At 36.2% G+C, this 18,835-nt stretch overlaps 1 protein-coding gene across 4 annotated transcripts in view; it reads left to right on the plus strand.

Annotated features, from left to right (window-relative positions):
- Positions 1–18,835, plus strand: part of VAV3 (vav guanine nucleotide exchange factor 3) — a 358,747-nt gene that overhangs the window by 321,693 nt on the left and 18,219 nt on the right. For all 4 annotated transcript variants that reach the window (XM_049616683.1, XM_049616684.1, XM_049616685.1 and 1 more), the window contains 4 exons: positions 1,749–1,783; positions 8,096–8,212; positions 8,773–8,860; positions 14,654–14,783. In XM_049616683.1, the coding sequence (XP_049472640.1) occupies positions 1,749–1,783; positions 8,096–8,212; positions 8,773–8,860; positions 14,654–14,783 (370 nt within the window). The remainder of the gene's footprint in view (positions 1–1,748; positions 1,784–8,095; positions 8,213–8,772; positions 8,861–14,653; positions 14,784–18,835) is intronic.

Below are 18,835 nucleotides of genomic sequence, written 5' to 3' on the forward strand. Positions count from 1 at the left end.
AATATGTTCAAAGTTTTGATAGGAAATTAGTTAACTTAGAAATCTATCTTCCTCATTAGGATGAAGTAATGACATTTCCAGCCAAACAAACACAGAAAGTTCACTTATAACTGTCCCATCTAACTTCTATGAGATGTACTTCTGGAAGAAGTACATATCTTATATATATTACTTTACATGTGTGCTATATTCCCAGTATAATATATTTAAAAACTGTATGACCATAGCCAAAGTTTGACAGTGTAAACAGCCAGTGATGAAGGTAGAAAAAAGCATTCGGGAAAAATGGTCAAAGATGAGAATATATTCAAAGATAGGAAAATATCTAGAAGAAAATCATCTATAGTTTTATATAAGAAAGGGTCCCAAAAAAGAAGTGGGGAGGGCCTATGACAGATGGAAAAAGACAGGATCCCACCCTGGTTATGGGGATCATTGCTGAGAAGATAGTCCTGGTGCTTCACACATCAGAATACACTCACAGAAGAGCGAGAGTTTTGTTGTTTTGGTTTTTGTTTCTTCTCTCTAGGAAGAAAGATTGGTTTAGGATTAAACATGAATTTAAAGGGTACAAAGAGGGAGAAGGAAGGAGGAACTACTTTTCCATCAGGTTTCAGAAGCCATGTATATCTTATCATCTAAAGAGAAATCGTTGAAGATTGATTACTGTTTGTGAAAACACCTGGTATAAGAAAATATTTGCAGGATTTGAATGGGTGTAGTATATTATATTCTGTGTATCAGGATTTTATATGGTGGTGACATTAAAAATGTGATCCACAGTATAGAAATATTTAAATATTAATAACTTCGGAGATGTTCTGTCCAGAAAGATAATTTTGTTATATATAACTATTATCTTGGAAGGTCAAAATAGTAACAACCCTTTATGAAAACTGACATAGCTAAGAGACATATTTACATTGATCAGAACTCTGTTGCAAATTAAGGATAAAAGTATTTTTAATCACCTAATATAAAAAGGCCCAGGAATACTATGGGATGTATACATCAAAGACTCAGATGATTCATGAAAAATCTCTAAATACAAAACAAACTATCTATACTCCTTGTCCTTTCTTAGGAATTTATAAACTTTGTTGCCCTCTAATAGTATGTATTTTCTTTCTTATTCCTTGAATATTAACATATCTTATTTGGCTTTGTTCATTTTCTGGTTGCAATCAGCAACTAGAAGTTTTTTTTCTTTTTCTGTCTTCATTTGGTTAGAAAAATGTAACATTTTTCGCTTTTGCAAATCTCCATAGACGAGGGAAAAATGAATATTTCCCATGACTTTTCAGCATCAAAATGTTTTCAAAATCAGAATTTAGAATTTGTGATATGAGTCTATTTCCAATATGTATTGTTTATTTTGCCTGTTTTCTGGGAAAGCCGAGTGCTATTTGGTTTTCCTAACATTTTCATTTTAATTTTCTATGATAGGATTGAACTGCCTTAATAATAAATACCAAAGACTTCCAATTCATATTTTTCCTGTTATCTCTCCTCTTGGAGGTACAGTGGCGGTAAAATGAATGAAAGAATGAATTAAAATGAAATGAATTATTTTCTACTTACCTGACATATACTATGATTCACTCTGTATAAAATTGCCAATGGATAGTTCCAGGAGTGTGCTATTTAGGGTTTTATAGAGCTGAGTCAGCTGAACTGAATTAATGATTGATTTCTAAAAGCTTCCCTTAAGTAAACTTAATCTATTTTTTTGCCTTTTTATATCTCAGGTCCCCAAACCAGTAGATTATTCTTGCCAACCCTGGTAAGTATTAGAAATGTTTATGTAGCTAAGTTGAAATACCATACCCTTAGCTTGAGGATGCCTTAAATGTAGGGGTACTAAACCACATTCCATTTCTATTGTCCTGGCTAAAGGTGTTTTCAGATACAACAAAACACCATAATGAATTTATATATTGCTGACCTTTCCATAATTTCATCAAAGTCGTGTGTGTGTGTGTGTGTGTGTGTGTGTGTATGCATGTGTGTGTATGCATACACGTATTTGATTGTAAATTCAAAGCTTATAACAGCCACAGAAAGGAATGGAACGTTGGCAACTATGTATCTTGTATTTTAGAAGAGTAGATTCCATGAAGCAGAGAAAAAGATATACTTCCATTGTCTGAAACTAAAAATTAGCCCAGAAAGGACAGTAGATCCTAAATTGTAATATAAGAGGAACAAGATGTATCCGTGTCTAAAGTTTTGTGTTTACACGAAGCCCACTTACCACGTAGAGGCTAGCCTTCTCACTAATAGAAATAAGGAAGCAGAGAAGATAGTGGTTATTACTTTTTAGACATGATGAGTTTAAGTGGAAGTGATATCTTCAACTGGGAAAAATGTGTTTAGGATCCAGAATAGTTATGATCCTCCTATAATAGCTAATATATACCAAGTACCTGCTGTGTGCTTAGTATTTTACATGTTTCATTTTTGTTTTCCAATATCTTTATGAGGAAGGTTGTTACTATCTTTACAGTGAGGAAACAAAGGTTAAGACTCTGCAACTAGTAAGCAGTAGAGCCAGGATTCTAAGGGATCCCATCTGTACATTGCCATACTGCCTGTCCAAGTACAAAACGTGGGTTTATTTACTTATTTATGTTTGTTTCCCTAAATTTTGTGTTTGGCTCCTCTTAAAATGACTGCATCTGTTTTCCTCTTCTTGATACAAAATATATGCATCCAAATTAGGTAAATAGTGTATGTATATAAATGAGATATCCTGAGAGTATATAGTACTAGTTCAGTTTGCAGGTGTAGATAGAACACCTGAGTTGCCTGATTTTTTTAAGTGTTTTGATTATTTTGTATTACATAACCAAAGCATAGAAAATGCCCAGTTGCTGTAGAACTAGACTGGCCAAAGTGTGGGATTCTTCCCATCAGCCCTCTTGCTGTGTCCGCCATCATCATGGCTGTCCTCTGTAGCTATTATGTTTTCTCGACCTCCTCCCTGGGCTTCAGCACTGAGCTTGCTGAGGAAATTATAGCAGGCTTGTGATAGAACTGGGGATCTTTACTACGTTTTCACTTAGTTTAAGACAAATTTGAGGTCAGAACTACATGGCATTAAAAACCATAATCCTGGCAGGAATTTGATTTGGAGAACAGAGCTAATAGTGGGGATAATCAAAGTGAACAACACCAAGAACTGGTAAAATCATGAGAGTGTGATGATGAACTTCTTTCTCTTCTACTATTTTTCACATAACTAGACACAGTAGTTACAAGGGTAATGATGTTAGAGATAAATACTAAGGCATGGATTTTTTGAAATAAACCGATAAGTTACCTTGGAACCATTCAGGGCGCAGGAGATTAGCTTTTGAACCCTTTGTTTTAAAATGCACTCTTGGCAGTATGTAAAATTCTACTGAAAATATAACGAGTTAGAAAATGGTATTGTTGCGGGGCACCTGGGTGGCTCAGTCGGTTAAGCGTCTGACTTCAGCTCAGGTCATGATCTCACAGTTCATGAGTTCAAGCCTTGCGTCAGGCTCTGTGCTGACAGGTCAGAGCCTGGAGCCTGCTTCAGATTCTGTGTCTCCCTCTCTCTCTGCCCCTCCCCTGCTTGCACTCTGTCTCTCTCTCTCAAAAATAAACATTAAGAAAGAAAAAGAGAGAGAAAGAAAGAAAGAAAGAAAGAGAGAAAGAAAGCAAGAAAGAAGGAAAGAAAATGGTATTGTCCTGAAGGATTAAAAAAAAAATCAAGATGTTCAGATGAGGGAAGAGCCTTGAATATAGGAGCAAATAAAGACATTTCGTAGTAAAATTAAAAAAATTTTTTTTTCTTTTTCTTGGGAAACTTGGACAATTTATTCACACTAAGCAGACAATTTCATGTGAAATGCTTTCTGCTAGGGAACAAAATGGTCAAGTATATTGGAAAATGGAACCTTCAGTTTTGGAAAAACTAAACCGTTTAGAGAAAATTATACTGAATGATGACGTGGTTCTCAAGTCATTAAGAAGTTGGCTTTCACCAATTGCCTTGTCTGTTCATTACATGTCCATGTAAAAACAACTTGTTCGCACAAGGTAAACTTTGTCTCCTGGGTTGGCCATGAAATAAAACAGAAAAGGTGATTATCTTCATTTGCCTGGGTATAGAAACCTAGGTGAGAAATCATTTTGCATTTTAAATCTTAAGGTATTGCTCTGTTGTTTTCTAACTTCCACCCCAATGCCATTTTGATTTCTGATTCTTTGTATGTGATCTGATTTTGTGGGTGGTATCATGTAGGCAGGAATGAGGTGTGGGGCTTAAAACCAGGGAACTGTCTGAAATCCATATGAAGAACAGGATACAGATGCCAAGGTTCCTTACCCCATTCTCCAAAGTAGTCAGACAACTTTTTTCCCCCTACCCTAGCAAGAGACACTGAAGTTAGAAGGTATATTATGTGGAAAAATTGAGCCATGTAGGGCTTACACTTAGAGCAATCCCAGCAGAGATTGGGAGAGATGGTATACTGCAAACAGAGTGGTCAAATTAAGGAAGGTCTCCATACTGACTGATGAGGATGCCCAGTTCCTTTGTATAGCTCAGTTCCAGTACTGTGACACCTGGGTCTCATACATGCAGACTACCTTTCTTGCATCCAGACAGGATCTGGAAGATTTTTCTCTAAAGAAACTGAATAGACTCAGTGGAAAACAAAACAAAACAAAACACCTAAAATCATTTGGATATTATCCTGCCCCGTGAAATTAGGTTCTTGCCAAATGATTAGGTTCCTACCTGGCAAGTCTAATTTGGTGCTTCCTGTCCCCACAGAGATGTCTCTCTCCTAAATGTAAACAAATGACAAAGAGCAACCAGATACTTGAGAAAAGCTTTGAACTAGAAAACAAATAGATTAAATGGGAAAAAGAAACCAGGAAAAACACAGACATTAGAATGAGAAGTAGAAAGATGTGTTTTTAAAACCTTTATATTCTCAGAATTAAGAGATGACAATATATCCATGGAAATGAGCTGGATGTGCTATAAAAGGAAAAATCAGACAACAAGAAAGAGCTCTTCTAAATTAAATATTGAGTAGAGGAGTTGGAAAACAAAGTTGAGCAAATCTTCCAGAAAATTAAAGAAATAGATAATATGGGAGAAAAGATAGAGAAGTTAGACAATTGATCCAGCAAGGACAGCATTTAGTGAGAACTCCAGAAAGAGAAAACTGAGAGCAGCAATTATCAAAGAAACAAGACAGAAATTTCCTAGAACTGAAGGATATATGGCTGCAAGTCAAAGATGTTACTGAGAGTTAAGGATAATATCGAACTAAAATGTATGGTACATAACTTGAAGGCATATTATCTTGAAATTTGCAATATAGAGAAAACAGTCTGAAAGCTTTCAGGGACAAAAAGAGATCAGATCACATAGAATGGCAATGAATTCCAAGTTAGAAGACAATAGGACAATGCCTCAAAATTTGAGAAGCAAAGTAATTTCTCGCCTAGAATTCTATACCCAGGCAAATTCTGTATTAAGTAAAATAAAAATGTTTTTCTAGATGTGAGGCTTTCTGAGTATTATTACAACCCATGTATCCATTTATAGGAAGCTGAAGGATGGGCTAATAAACCAAAAAGAGGAAAATACGGAATCCAGGAAATGAGAGCAAAGGGATGTCCCGGTACTATAATAATTGAGCAGGTTTAGAGAACAAGTAATATGGATTAGAACAAGAGGGTGGAGGGCTCAGAAGAAATGAATGTCTCCATATGATAACAAATGGACAGGTTCAGTATATGGTGTTGAGAAGTGTATCATTGAGGAGTTTATCATTCTCTTGGAGAATTTGAAAAGAATTTGTAAGACAAAGCTTGAGCCAACAAAAACTTGAATTATTTTTTGGAGTCAAGTGTTCTTTGACTATGCAAACATGACAAAACTGAGCCAGATGATGGCTTGGCTTTGTAGAGGTTACAAAAGGAAGAGTGAGGAACAACACTGACAGAATTAGCCTGAAAGGAAGAGAAAGGAGTTTCATTCCTGACACTTAAAAATTGATAATTTAAGAAATTGTAGTTTGATATTATTTAGAAATATGCAAGCACAAATAAAAAATAGATAAAATGCTTTTGAAATGGAACTTGGGATAGAAAGCTGCTAAGATGGGGTAATGCTGTTTTTTCATTATTATTGTACAGATTGCATTTTTAAAACTATGTTTCTGTGTTACTTTGATAGTAATGCATATACTATATACTAATTATGGTACGTGCTATGAAAGAAATTAGGATAGTGTAATAATAATCATGGAGTGGAATATGTGAGATGCAGGACAACATTCTTCAGATGGGATGGTCAGAGAAGACCTCACTCTGAGCTTATATGATAAGAAGGAATGTGTGTGGAGTGAGTTTTCCAGGCAAGAATACAGTCTCTGAGAAGATTCTTAAGATCAAAAAGCGGTTGGTGAATTTCTGGACCTGAAAGAAGGCTAGAGACTAGTGAAGAAGGGGGTTGTGAGAGATAAGATTGAAGAGTGACCAGATCATACCAGGTACTCGTAGTTCATGGGTTATCATAACTGCTCTTAACCCAAGGTACCATCTGCATAAAATGCCCTCAGCTCTGCTTCTGTACTTGGTGAAAATCTCACATATCCTCCATCAACAAACTTTTGTGTTTTAAGTAAACACTTAGTGTAAGTTAAAGGCAGGTGTTTATACCAAGTTATCCGAGTCTGTAAGTGAATGAGAGAATTTTCTGGAATATTAACTCATGAAGTTTTGAAAGAGAGCCAGTGGAAACATAAAATTTTTCCTTTTGACTTTTATTGTCCAAAATCTCTATATTGTGCAAATATGTAAAACCTATATTTGATGTGAAAGGGTCACTAAAGAGTATTTTAACATTGAATTTGGGCCTTTGACTATAACTGTTACTGTTATGGAATTTCTGTATGTTTAAGATGAAGATAGTTTAGGAAGAATTAAATTCTGGTATTGAAAATAACTATCTTTTAAAATTAAATTTTAGGGGTGCCTGGGTGGCTCATTCACTTGAGTGTCTGACTCTCGATTTTGGCTCAGGTCATGATCTCATGGTTTTGAGATCAAGCCCCATGGAGGGCTCCATGCTGGGCGTGGAGCCTGCTCAAGATTCTCTCTCTGCTCCTCCCCTGCTCGTGTGCCTGCACACACACTCTTTCTCTCAAAAAAAAAAAAAGGGGGGGGGGGGTTTAAATTAAATTTTACTTACAACTAAGTTCTTAAGAAAATTGGTTATCCAAACTGTGGACCATAAGCATTAATCTTATATCCCCCAAAATAATTGTTTAAAAATAAATTGTTACTGGGGCACCTGGGTGGCTCAGTCGGTTAAGTGTCCAACTTCGGCTCAGGTCATGATCTCATAGTTTGTGAGTTCAAGCCCCGCATCTGGCACTGTGCTGGCAGGTCAGAGCCGGGAGCCTGCTTTGGATTCTGTGTCTCCTCCTCTCTCTGCCCCTCCCCTGCTCATGTTCTGTTTCTTAATTATAAATAAACGTTTAAAAATTTTTTAAATAAATTGTACTGGAATTTTCTTAAAAGGATGCCAAAGTAGGTTTCATTTCATACTATACATAGAAAAGGTGAAAGTTCAGAGGGTCCTGGGTGTGCATGTGTGTGTGTGTGTGTGTGTGTGTGTGTGTGTGTGTGTAAGTGTGTAAGTGCGTACACGTGTGTGCATGTGTGTATGTCCTATGCATGATAGTCTCTCCCTACGAGTCTTTTTCCTTCTTGTTCTTAAACCACCTATAAATCTCTAACTCAATACCTACTCACTCCTTTCTTGTCCCATTTATTATTTGATAATTATTTACTAACTGGGTGCTTACCATGTGTTAGGCACTATTCACTTCACCGTGGTTAACTTTGTAGACCATTTGTTTTTCTCTTATTAAAGGACTTTTTTTTCTGCATTATTTTTGAAGCAATGTAATTAGTATAGAAGTAAAGTTAAAAACAACTCAGATCTGCCACTAAATGAAAATCCCGACAGATACCTATTTTTAGCTTCTGTCTGTTCCAGGTACGTTACCCAACTTTTCTGTGTCATTCTTTCTTTCAGGTATGCTGGAGCAATGGAAAGATTGCAGGCAGAGACTGAACTTATTAATAGGGTAAATAGTACTTACCTTGTGAGGCACAGGACCAAAGAGTCAGGAGAATATGCAATTAGCATTAAGTAAGTAGGACAAGTCCTTTTACAGAAATAGATTTCCTGTTTTCATAATTGCATAGACCATCTGACATGTATAACACTAAAGTTAAAAACCAAGGTTCTAATTGCAGCTGAAATAATGTATCCATCCAGACAGTTCATTAATACTTGAAAATATCTGTTAGAAAAACAGTATTAAGTGTTATAGACTGCTAATTGGCATATTAGATTTCTTTCATAACATTGTATTTTGGTGATTTGATATGTGTCTGTTTCTTATAAATTCTAAAAATAGATATTACTAGATTTTGTTTTATTTTGTTTTTCTATATTCTCGAAATTAATAAATTGGGCATAATGGTTGGTCAAATCTAACACCCCCCCACACTTCAAATATTGGTTGTATCTTCAAACAATCTAGTAAATATATTTTGTTAATTAGCTGTCGCCAGTGTATTGGCATAGGTATATATTTTGTCTTCAGAATTAATTCCTATAATTTTATTGGGGCATGCCCTCTGGTAATTATTGATTTCTACTGATTAAAAACACATTTATATTCATACGTTATTCGTTGCCCACAGGTACAATAATGAAGCAAAGCACATCAAGATTTTAACAAGAGATGGCTTTTTTCACATTGCAGAAAATAGAAAATTTAAAAGTTTAATGGTAAGCATTGATTAGTTCTTTTCAATCTGTAGTCCTTATTTTGCTCTAATTAGAAAGGTCAGTTTAATTCTATCATTTCTTAGAAATCTTATGTTTAAAGTTGTTTAAAGAGAATTCTGTAATTTTGCAACAGAATCCTGAAAATTCTAATTTTAAGAATTCCAATTAAGTTGTATATTGCCCCACTCATTTTTCACTGTAAATTAAGTTTGCAGGTTTTAGATAATATTTCAGAGTTCCACACTATTTATGATTCTTAGAGCATCAGACAAATTGACTCCACTTTCAGTTATTTGTGTTTTGCCCTGTGTTTGACTGACAGAGCAGATCTTCACATACGCATCTTTTCTCCTCTTCCTTTCTCTGCCTCTATCTCTTCATTCGGGCAAAGGCAGGTATTTTTAATAATAACCAAAAAATTGTAATTGGTGAAATACCTCTCACAGGTTCATTTCATGCAAAACGCAATATAATGTCAAATGGAAAAGCTTTTTTGTAGTTTCTGCTATTTTAAATCATCTGAGCCATAGTTCTGCTTCATTACCTTGGAAAATTAAATACTAACAGGGTAACATTTTTACCAAACAACAGTTGTCATATCATAGGCATTATATATTTAAATTGAAATAGCATATTACCAAGTTGCTTCAAATGAACAAAGATTACTGTAGTCTTACGATTTAAAAAAGTACAACTTAGTAATTTTATTAGTGCATAATATTATGTATGTCATAAAGACAGTGTGTATATGGCACAATATAGGCATTGCTGACAGTAAAGAAAAAGTTCAAAGTTCCTTAAAAGTGGTCTCAAGTCTGTTTCTCAAGTTTGAGAGTTTCTTGAGATAATGAAGAATTTGGACATGAGATACAGGATGCATTTGTAAACGTACTTGTAAGTACTTTGAGTAACTTTGGGAAGGACCACTCATTGATTGAACCATCAATCAAATGATACATTCTGCATCCTCTGGAAAACATCTCAAAGCACTTTGCAGATGTTAAACATTAAAGTTAAAGACTGAACGTAAGAGAGTCTTACAAAATAGGCCAGCTTGAAAGCCTTATCTAAAAATTTAGAACTGCTTCGAGACGGGGATACAGGGATTCATGTTTTAAAGAAATGGAAGTGTCTTGAGTTGAAAGAAAAGTCAGAAAACCTCTCTGGACATAAATATCACATTTCCAATTCACAAGTTAAGGATCGGCATCAAGATTATGTCCTGGAAAATGTGAGCCCTGTCAAATTAGTAGCCAAGATGCAGGCATCCTCCCTGCTGGAAGTGACTTACGTTCTGTTGGAACAGGCAGGCTGAGCACAGAGAGAACTGGACCTGAGGAGGTTTTTCCTAAAATGAAAACCTTAGGAGGGAGGTGGCAAGTGGGTGCACAAATAATGAATGGCAGCCCCAGCTGAGACATGATGAAAGCATGCACAGGGGGTCTCCACATCGCTGCGAGACATACTGGCTTGAGTCTTCACCTGCAGAACTTCCATGGATGATAATGAGGCTGCTCCACGGTATTACAGTTAATACGTGAGACTTAAAAAAAAAAAAAATGCTGTAGGGCCAAAGATGAATACCAGCTTCGCCGACTTTGAAAGAAACAAAAGGAACTCCCATCCAAGGAGACAAGCAAAGAGGATGAAAGGAATAGTCACTGGAAAGGGCCAATCAATTCAGCTTTGTGTCCCTGGGTTCAGCTCAAGAAAGTTCATCAGCAGCTAAGGTTCGAAGTAAAAAGCCAGTAAATACTTCATGACCTGGATTAGCAGACATAGGTCCTCGAGTTCCTATCTACATACAAAGCTGTGATTCTAGTATAAGCAACAGAGCCTCAGAATTCAAATAGTGTACACCAGAGAGTAGTGAAAGTTTCTGCAGTGATGTTCTGGAAAGGGAATTGAGAGTACTGTCGTAGAGCTAAAGCAAACTCTGCCTTATATGGTAGGTATAAAATATCAGAAATGCCATTGCTAGAGACACATACATAGTTTTTCTTTTCCTCCATATCCAGAGGAATGCACCTTCTGTAAGGACGCATATAGCACAGTGGTTAAAGGAAGGGAAGTCAATTAATAGCATAGCTCCAACAAAACTAAAAACTATTAGCAAAGGGATATAATTGTAAAAAGAAAGATAAGGAGCTGAAAACTCTGTCTTGGGCAAACCCTTTGTCAGGTTTAGCAAATAACTGTAAAAACTGCTAAACAGTGGAACTAGTCTGGAGCCGCCCCTCGCCTTAGTTTCTGTTCATTTGCTGAACAAACTTATATGGAGACCTTACCTTGTGAAATCATTACGTTGTTGTAGAATTCAAAATGACTCCACTGTTCTAAAGCAGCTTTCAGATTCACAAATCCATCTGTAGCAAGAACCTCACAGTAGTTGCTGTCCTTTAAACCTCAACTCAGAAACGCCACATGGATACTTGATCAGCAGGAATGGCTCCGCTTTTAGTAAGCAGCCCCTTTACAAGGAGAGAGAGAATTAATAGGCACCTTTGGTTTCACTCCAGCAATATAGAGGCTTCTCTAAATCAGGCCCATACAACTTCAAGGAATGATCTTTTGTCATGTTGGTGTCACACAATACAGTTTCCATTAAAAGTACATAATGGTCTGTGCGTTTGAGTTGCTTCTTGAGAATGGTTCAGTATCCTCCCATTATGGGTGGTAAAGTTATATTCTTCTACCTGTGAAACTTACTAGGGCCTGGAATTAAATTTTAATTTGGAAAGGATGTGAAATGCAAGCAGACTCCGGAACTTGTTTTAAATTAACCAGTTTCTTAAAGAGAAGATTGACCTTAGGTGGTTGTGACCAAAGCTTTCCCCTTGGGTTTCAATAGCTTGGCTAATCAAAATCTTTGTTTTTCTTAGTCATTAAATTCAAATTCTAAATGAATTTCTATATCCAGATTACAAGGCATTAATTTTGTTCTAATTTTCATGTATGCCAGGCAATCCATGTCCAAATGCTGTTTATAAATCAGCTCCATTGCCTGTTTCCTTGGTAATTGGAATGATGGGCTCTCTCATTATTTTTCAGAGAGGCTTGAATTGTTGACACTGCTGTGTCAGTGCGAGATAAGGAAAGCTTAGCGATTTCTTTTGTTTAGAGTCTTCTTATTTACTTGTAGTACCTGAAGGTCAATGACTGCTAAAGCAAGGGTGGATTAGACTAAAATACAGAAAGCATAAAGGCATAAATTGGAAAAGACCCATGGTGGCACAATTTAATTCTACCTAGTTAGAAACATGTAGGAAGATTTACCCTCATAAGACTGTAAAAATGGAGCTAAAATCTCTTCCATGCTTAGTGAAGTGATAAAGGAGTATCTGTAGCTTACCAAGCCGCATGACCCTTAGGCCTTGGAAAAGTCATTTTTTTCTTCCTTCCATAAAATTTGGAGATGGTTAGGTATGAAACGATGACCAAGTCCTTTTCAGCGTGATAATTCCGTGGTTTCTAGCCAACTTCACATAAGCTTTAATTCATCCTAATCCATAATATAATGCATAAAATTCATAGTATTTATAACAAAATTACATTGAAATTCATCTTATTGGCTTAGAGTTACTTTCAGGTTTATTTTAATATTTTTGTTAAAGAAAAAACACATTTTCCTCAATTTAAATAATAAGACTAAGAGAACACTGCTTTGATGTCATTTGCATCAGCAACACAATATATATGTACAGTTCTTGCAGAGACCTTACAAAATTTTGCCTTTTATTTTTTAAAAACATTATAAAGAAGGCCATTTTCTGACTATTGAAGCCACATTGAGGATATAAACTTCTGTCTGGTATTTTGATTCTTTTTCTTTTTAAGTCAGTCAGATTCCAGATGCCTTCGCTTCATCAAGGACCCCATAATTTGGGCTCAAAAAAGAAAGAAGAAACATATGTAGATAGATGAATAGATTTCCATATATCTATAAATAATGATAAAGTGCATAAAACCCTAGCATCTTAGATCTCAGAAAACTAAGTTCTTGGTACATCATGGACACTTGGCAAATGCTCCTTCCCTTTTGCCTCCATTTTTGTATATTTACATTTGCCAGGCACTACTTGCTAATAGTATGATGTAGTTAAGAGCACAAGCTTTGGAGACAGACATCAGCTGGGCAACCTTGCCCAAGTTGGTTAACTTCCCTGAGATTTGAGTATCAATGAGGACTCAGCCTTGCTCTTGTTAACTGTGTGCAGATTGTGAGAAGCTTGGCACATGGGCTCGTGGGAGCTGTTACGATTATTCACATGTACCAGGCACTTTCTACATTCTTTACTATAGTCTGTGAAATGGCTTATTATCCCCATTTTACAGATGTGGGAGTTGAAGAATCTTCATTTGCTTTATCCAGTGCTTCAGCTGAACCCTGTTGCTTTTGGTTTATGAATGTGGCCTTGACTCAGTCACCTTTATGTCTGTTTCCAGCCTGACTACTCTACTTAAAATAATCTTTCCCTCCTTCCTGGCTTCTGAAATTTTGCCTGTTCTTCAGTTTAAGCCAGGCTACTTCTATCATGAACTGTTCCCTCAACCTCTCCCCTGGGCTCACAAAAGGAAATTCTCTCTCTTGCCTTTGGGTGCCCATAACCCCTAACTTTCCTTCAACAGTGAACAGTCCTAGAGGGCAGCAGCTTTACCTTCATAATCTTCGTGACCTCTGGAACTCCCCTCACAATTCATTCCACAACTTATCTGAGTTTAGTAAAAAATAATGTAAATCATAAATGATATAAATCATTGATGATTCTTTTTTACTTCTTTTGAGTGATTTTTGGCTCCGTTGATTTGTTTTGGAAACTTTGAACATCACCACTGAATGGAGGTACTGAGTTGATGACAGTATGGGTTTTAGAGGAAATGAGTTACTTTTACCCTATTTGTTCTAAACAGTAATAGAAGTAATGAATAATAAGGTTAAAAGTGATTTTGCTTTTCATGTCAGGTATTTCTAAGAAACATTATAATACCTACAGTATTACCTAGTAATATTTATTTTTTCATTATGAATTATTATTCATTTTCTGATTAAAGTAGAGAGATTCAGATTTGTGCAGAGTCTATGAAACTGACATTTTAGAAATTTCCTGAAATTTTAGCATGGGACATGGTGGATGGTTATTATATTAGGCTTGGGTGCATTTAAGGAAAATTAGGTATAAGGGAAAATGGAAAGTACTACATCATTGACCTCTGTAAGTAGCAGCTGATATGCAGAGCTATGGAAGGGCACTAACACTTCATTGTAAGCCAGAAAAAAATGTCAAGTAGCATTTGTGGTTTATGAACTTGAGTTTACCATGGGAAAAGAACATTTAGAATCAAAGTTTGTTTTCCTGCTACGTTGAAAGAAATGCAGGAAAGTAGAAATTGCTATATATTCAGCAAACAGCTGTCCCTTCATTTTTGTTTAGAAAAACAAGTATTATGTAAATAAGAACAATAATTACTGTTCTGAAATTGAAGGTTAGTATGATTTCTTTTCATTTACCACATCTGACTGAAGACTAACAGGATGTTCTCTATCCATGAACAACAATAAGAGGTAACTCATATTATCAGTGGCCTGAGTTACAAGGACAGTTACTTGTTAGATGTCATGTACATCCAGAAAGCAGGGAGAGATTATCATTTGCTTACCCTTCCATATACTTACTGAAAATTTGGCATTAACTCAATCATCCTTATGTTGTATATAATTATGTGTTCATGTTCAGGTGTTTGAAATCAAAACTATCCTTATCAAAAATAATCTTCAAATCTTTTATCCTAAAGGAACTTGTGGAGTACTACAAGCATCATTCTCTTAAAGAAGGTTTTAGAACCTTGGATACGACCCTACAGTTTCCATACAAGGAGCCAGAACATTCAGCTGGACAGAGGGGTAATAGAGCAGGCCACAGCTGTGAGTACTGCCATTAAGAATACAATTTGCTGTCACATAAGGATTGGAGGCACAGTAACATTAAACATCTTTATTACAAATTTTGAAATATAGCCAGTTAATACACTGATGTATTTAGCCAGAGTTTTTTTTTGTTTCGTTTTGTTTTTGTTGGTTTTTTGGAGCTAAGCAAAATCAGATGAACCAACAGGTGTATGAACATGTCTAGACATAGCTTTTTGTGCCAAATTAAAAGTCACATTTGTGTTTAGAAATGTAAAGGGTATGTTAATATGTAAGCTTCATGCTTTTCGGTGATATTTATATTAGCCAAATTTTTTAACTCATACATGTTTGTGGTCATAATGCTGTTTAACAGTATTTAAGCAAGACTGGTGTGCAGCTCTCCCTTCTCACCTGGTATCCCAAATATGTTTATGGTTCTCTTTCAGTGATTACTTTCAGAATTTTGAAATGGCTAAAGCATGTTTCCTCTGATGCCAGTATTTACAAGTATAACTGAGCCACTTTCTTGCAGCATGAACTCTGTGCCACAGCTAATCATAAAAGATTAGCATGTTATAGTTGGAGTGTGAGTTCAAGTCAAAACTGTTTTCTCATCCTCATTTAATGTCACATAATCTTCCTGGAGATAGATGCAGCATGTAAAGAGAACATTGTGATGAAAAACTCTATGAAGGAAGTGTGATTTTCTTCCCTTATATTATTATTTTTCTAAGTAAAATTCTTTTGGAGGAGAAATGGATACAATTTTATTACTCTTAGAATCTTTAGCCTAAGCAAAACAGGAATATCTAGAGACATTGGAAAAAAGAATTTACGTCGTGCAATATAACTTTAGCTCTCCCCCCCGCCACCGCAACACCTGCCCCACCGCCCCGAAAGCAGAAACTGAAAGGCAAACAGGTAACACTCACAGGACTCTAACAACATCAGTAAAATCTCATACACTTGTATATAAGTAAATATACAAGTAATTTGTCACATCAACTAACAGATTTTTTTATTTGAATAACTGAATAGTTGTTCTCTTCACAAGGATTGGTAATAAATGATCCAAGCTTGTGTAATAAAAATAGAGCACAGTTTATCTTGAAACTTTAAACACCTATTCAAAGTTACCTTTCTGTATTTTGCTCTAGTGTTTTCCTACAAATTTCTTAAGACTACCAAAGTTAATGATATTTTTCCCTACGTGAAAAGTATAATTTCCTACTAGTCCTTTACTTTGCCTTGCTAGCAGCAGGAGATAACAAATGTTGCCAAGGAGGTCAATTATACTAAAAATCCTGTTTGAGTTCCCTTAGTTCTAGAAAGCCAAGGTAGGAGAGGTTGGCAGTCAGGGAGAGCAGATGTCCCATCTTAGTGGAAGGTCATTAGCCCGCGTATTGCCCTGCATGGTTCCTCCCAGCACTTTCTCTGTGCTCGGCACGTGTAGGTGTTCAGAGGATGTTGTCCAGCAATGAGCAGAGTTGCCTAATCTAAAATTTGTCTCTAGGGTTCAACAAAGTATTTAATGCTCAGACTTATTTAGCTACTAGGAATGAAGTTATAGACATTTTGCCTTTTTTTTTTCTTTTTTAAACAAAAAGAGAATAGCCAACAGAACGATTTTGAACATCAATGAGAGCTACAGGAAATTTTTCAACAAATAGAGCTATGTGTTCAAATACTCCAAGCCTGGTATTTTTAAAAGACTCGGGCAGGTCACACAGAGACCTGCCCAAGAAGGTCAAGAAGTAAAAGCAGATCTTCATTTAAAATTAATCTTTGTCAGGGTTTGGTTTTGTTTATCAGTTAGCCATTTTTTCATTCCTTCAACAGACAGACATTAAATACCTGACCCAGACAAGGCACTGTTCTAGGTACTGGGATACAGCAGTTGAGAAGACAAGTCTCTGCCCTTGTGGAGCTTCTGTTTTAATGGGGACACTCAGCCAAGTGTGGAATATGGGAGTTTGCTGTTTTTATATAGGGTGGTCAGGGAATATCTCATTTACAAACTTACCAGAAAGAAAGGAGGGAGTAAGTTAGTATGTCAGTCAGAAATAAGGGTACAGTGGTCTGGACTCCAAGATTATTCGGTCATTACCGTGCAGCATGGTTATAATCTTAGATCAAATTTATGATACTCTCCCTGTGTTTTATTTACTTTATGCTCACTTTTGTATAAAACGGGAAGAATACTAAGATGGTTCTGAGAGTTAAATGAGGAGTTGTAAAGCATTTAGCATAGTGCTGGTACATGGTAAAAACTCAATAAATATCCACTACAACTGATTCTATGACTACTAACACCACCATCACTACTAGTAACTCCTCACACAGCAAACGTTTTCCTACATTTCTGAGTTGAGTTACTAATTATAATTCATAGAAATTCACATCTTTGCTTTTATGATATTCAAGTATACCTTGCCTATTATATACCAGATCCTGGTTGAGAGTTAACCCTTCATTAAAACACTGCTTCTATTGTTCTGCATACCCTACTTCTCAGAAGGGGGAAGGAAGAACACCACCTAAAGATTTTGCACGTTGTCTTTATAGTCCTCACCTCTGTTCATAGCTTTGGCTATGCTGCTACATATTATCTAGAAATAATTTTTTACCAGGAAGTATTGCCTTGGGATACTGGATTGGACAGTGCCCTGACCTCTTCATTACCTCTAAAAGATTTTGGAGGAAGCAGAGCAGGCAAGCTAATGCCTAGGTCCACCCTATGTTCTGGGTAGAGGTTGAGATTAGAGTTCCAACTCCTGCAACCTGCTTTTTTTTTTTTTTTTTTTTTTTCCTGAAATAGTTCAGTCACCTTGGAAAAGAAAGTTCCAGGGCATTGTAGAAGAGGCTGCTTGCTTCCGTACAAGTCCAGGTTAAAATATTCTTGGGTAAATCACCAACTATTTTTCAAGTTTGTAAAACATGATAAGATGACAGCAGAACTACCTCACGCAAATGCAGAATAACATACAAAAAGATACTGGTCAGAATTGAACAGGAGTCCAGATTGGGCAAGAAGCATACAACGTTTCTAGGTGAGGATCCCATTGTAGGCAATGCTCTCTCCCAGGGCTCTGAGACTTCATTTTTGCCTTTGAAATGACTTATGAATGTGGCCAAGAGAAAAGAAAGTGACAAAGAAAGAAAACACAGAGAACTCGGGCATAGCAGTGAGCTGTTGTGCTTCCCTAGAAATTGCAGTGACTCCATGGAAGATGTTCTGCTCTGTCCTGTGGCTCTTACTTGCCAAAAACTGGCACAGAAAATCTGGCTTAGAACACATCCAGTATATCTGTAAGGCTTATGTATTTGAAGGGCACTGAAATGACTTTTGCCTTTCATGCTCTACAATGAGCACTTAATTATTTTCAGGTCTGCTACTGAGTAGCTGTCTGACCTTAGGCAAGTCACTTAGCCTGTCTGGAATTCAGCTTTCTCATCTGATGAATGATGAATGAGATTAGATATTTCATTATGTGCTTTAAGAAATAGCATCCTAGGTTTCTTTCTTTGTATGCATGAGGGAAGGAGGCAAGGTAGAATGTTGATAGACCATTACACTAGGAGAAGTTGCATGATTAGCTATTTCATGACCCATAAGGAGATGTTAAACATTTCCCCAAGTTCTTATTTAGGGAGAATTAGTTGGACCATAGAGAAGAGCTGGCTAATTTTTAAAAAATTGGTTATTCCTATATTCGCATAATCTCAAAGTATCTTTTCACAAGAACTTGTTAGTAACAAAGGGAAAAATAGAAGCACCTTAATCAAGTGTCAATGTTAACATCTACTTGATCTAGAAGAAGTAGATCACTTGTACCTCATAATGTGATGTTCTAAGAAATATACAGTATCACTTTGTTAGTATTCCTGCCCTCACAAGGCATATGTTGAAGCTAATTGTGAGGAAACATCAGACAAACCCAATTTGAAGGACAGTCTACAAAATAATTGCCAATGTATGCTTCAAAACTGTTAACGTCCTAAAAGACAAAGACTGAGGAGTTGTTTCAGTTTAAGTAAGGAGACTGAAGAGACGAGTACACACAGCA

The sequence above is a fragment of the Panthera uncia genome (assembly GCF_023721935.1).
Source record: "Panthera uncia isolate 11264 chromosome C1 unlocalized genomic scaffold, Puncia_PCG_1.0 HiC_scaffold_4, whole genome shotgun sequence".
Taxonomy (NCBI): Eukaryota; Metazoa; Chordata; class Mammalia; order Carnivora; family Felidae; genus Panthera; species Panthera uncia.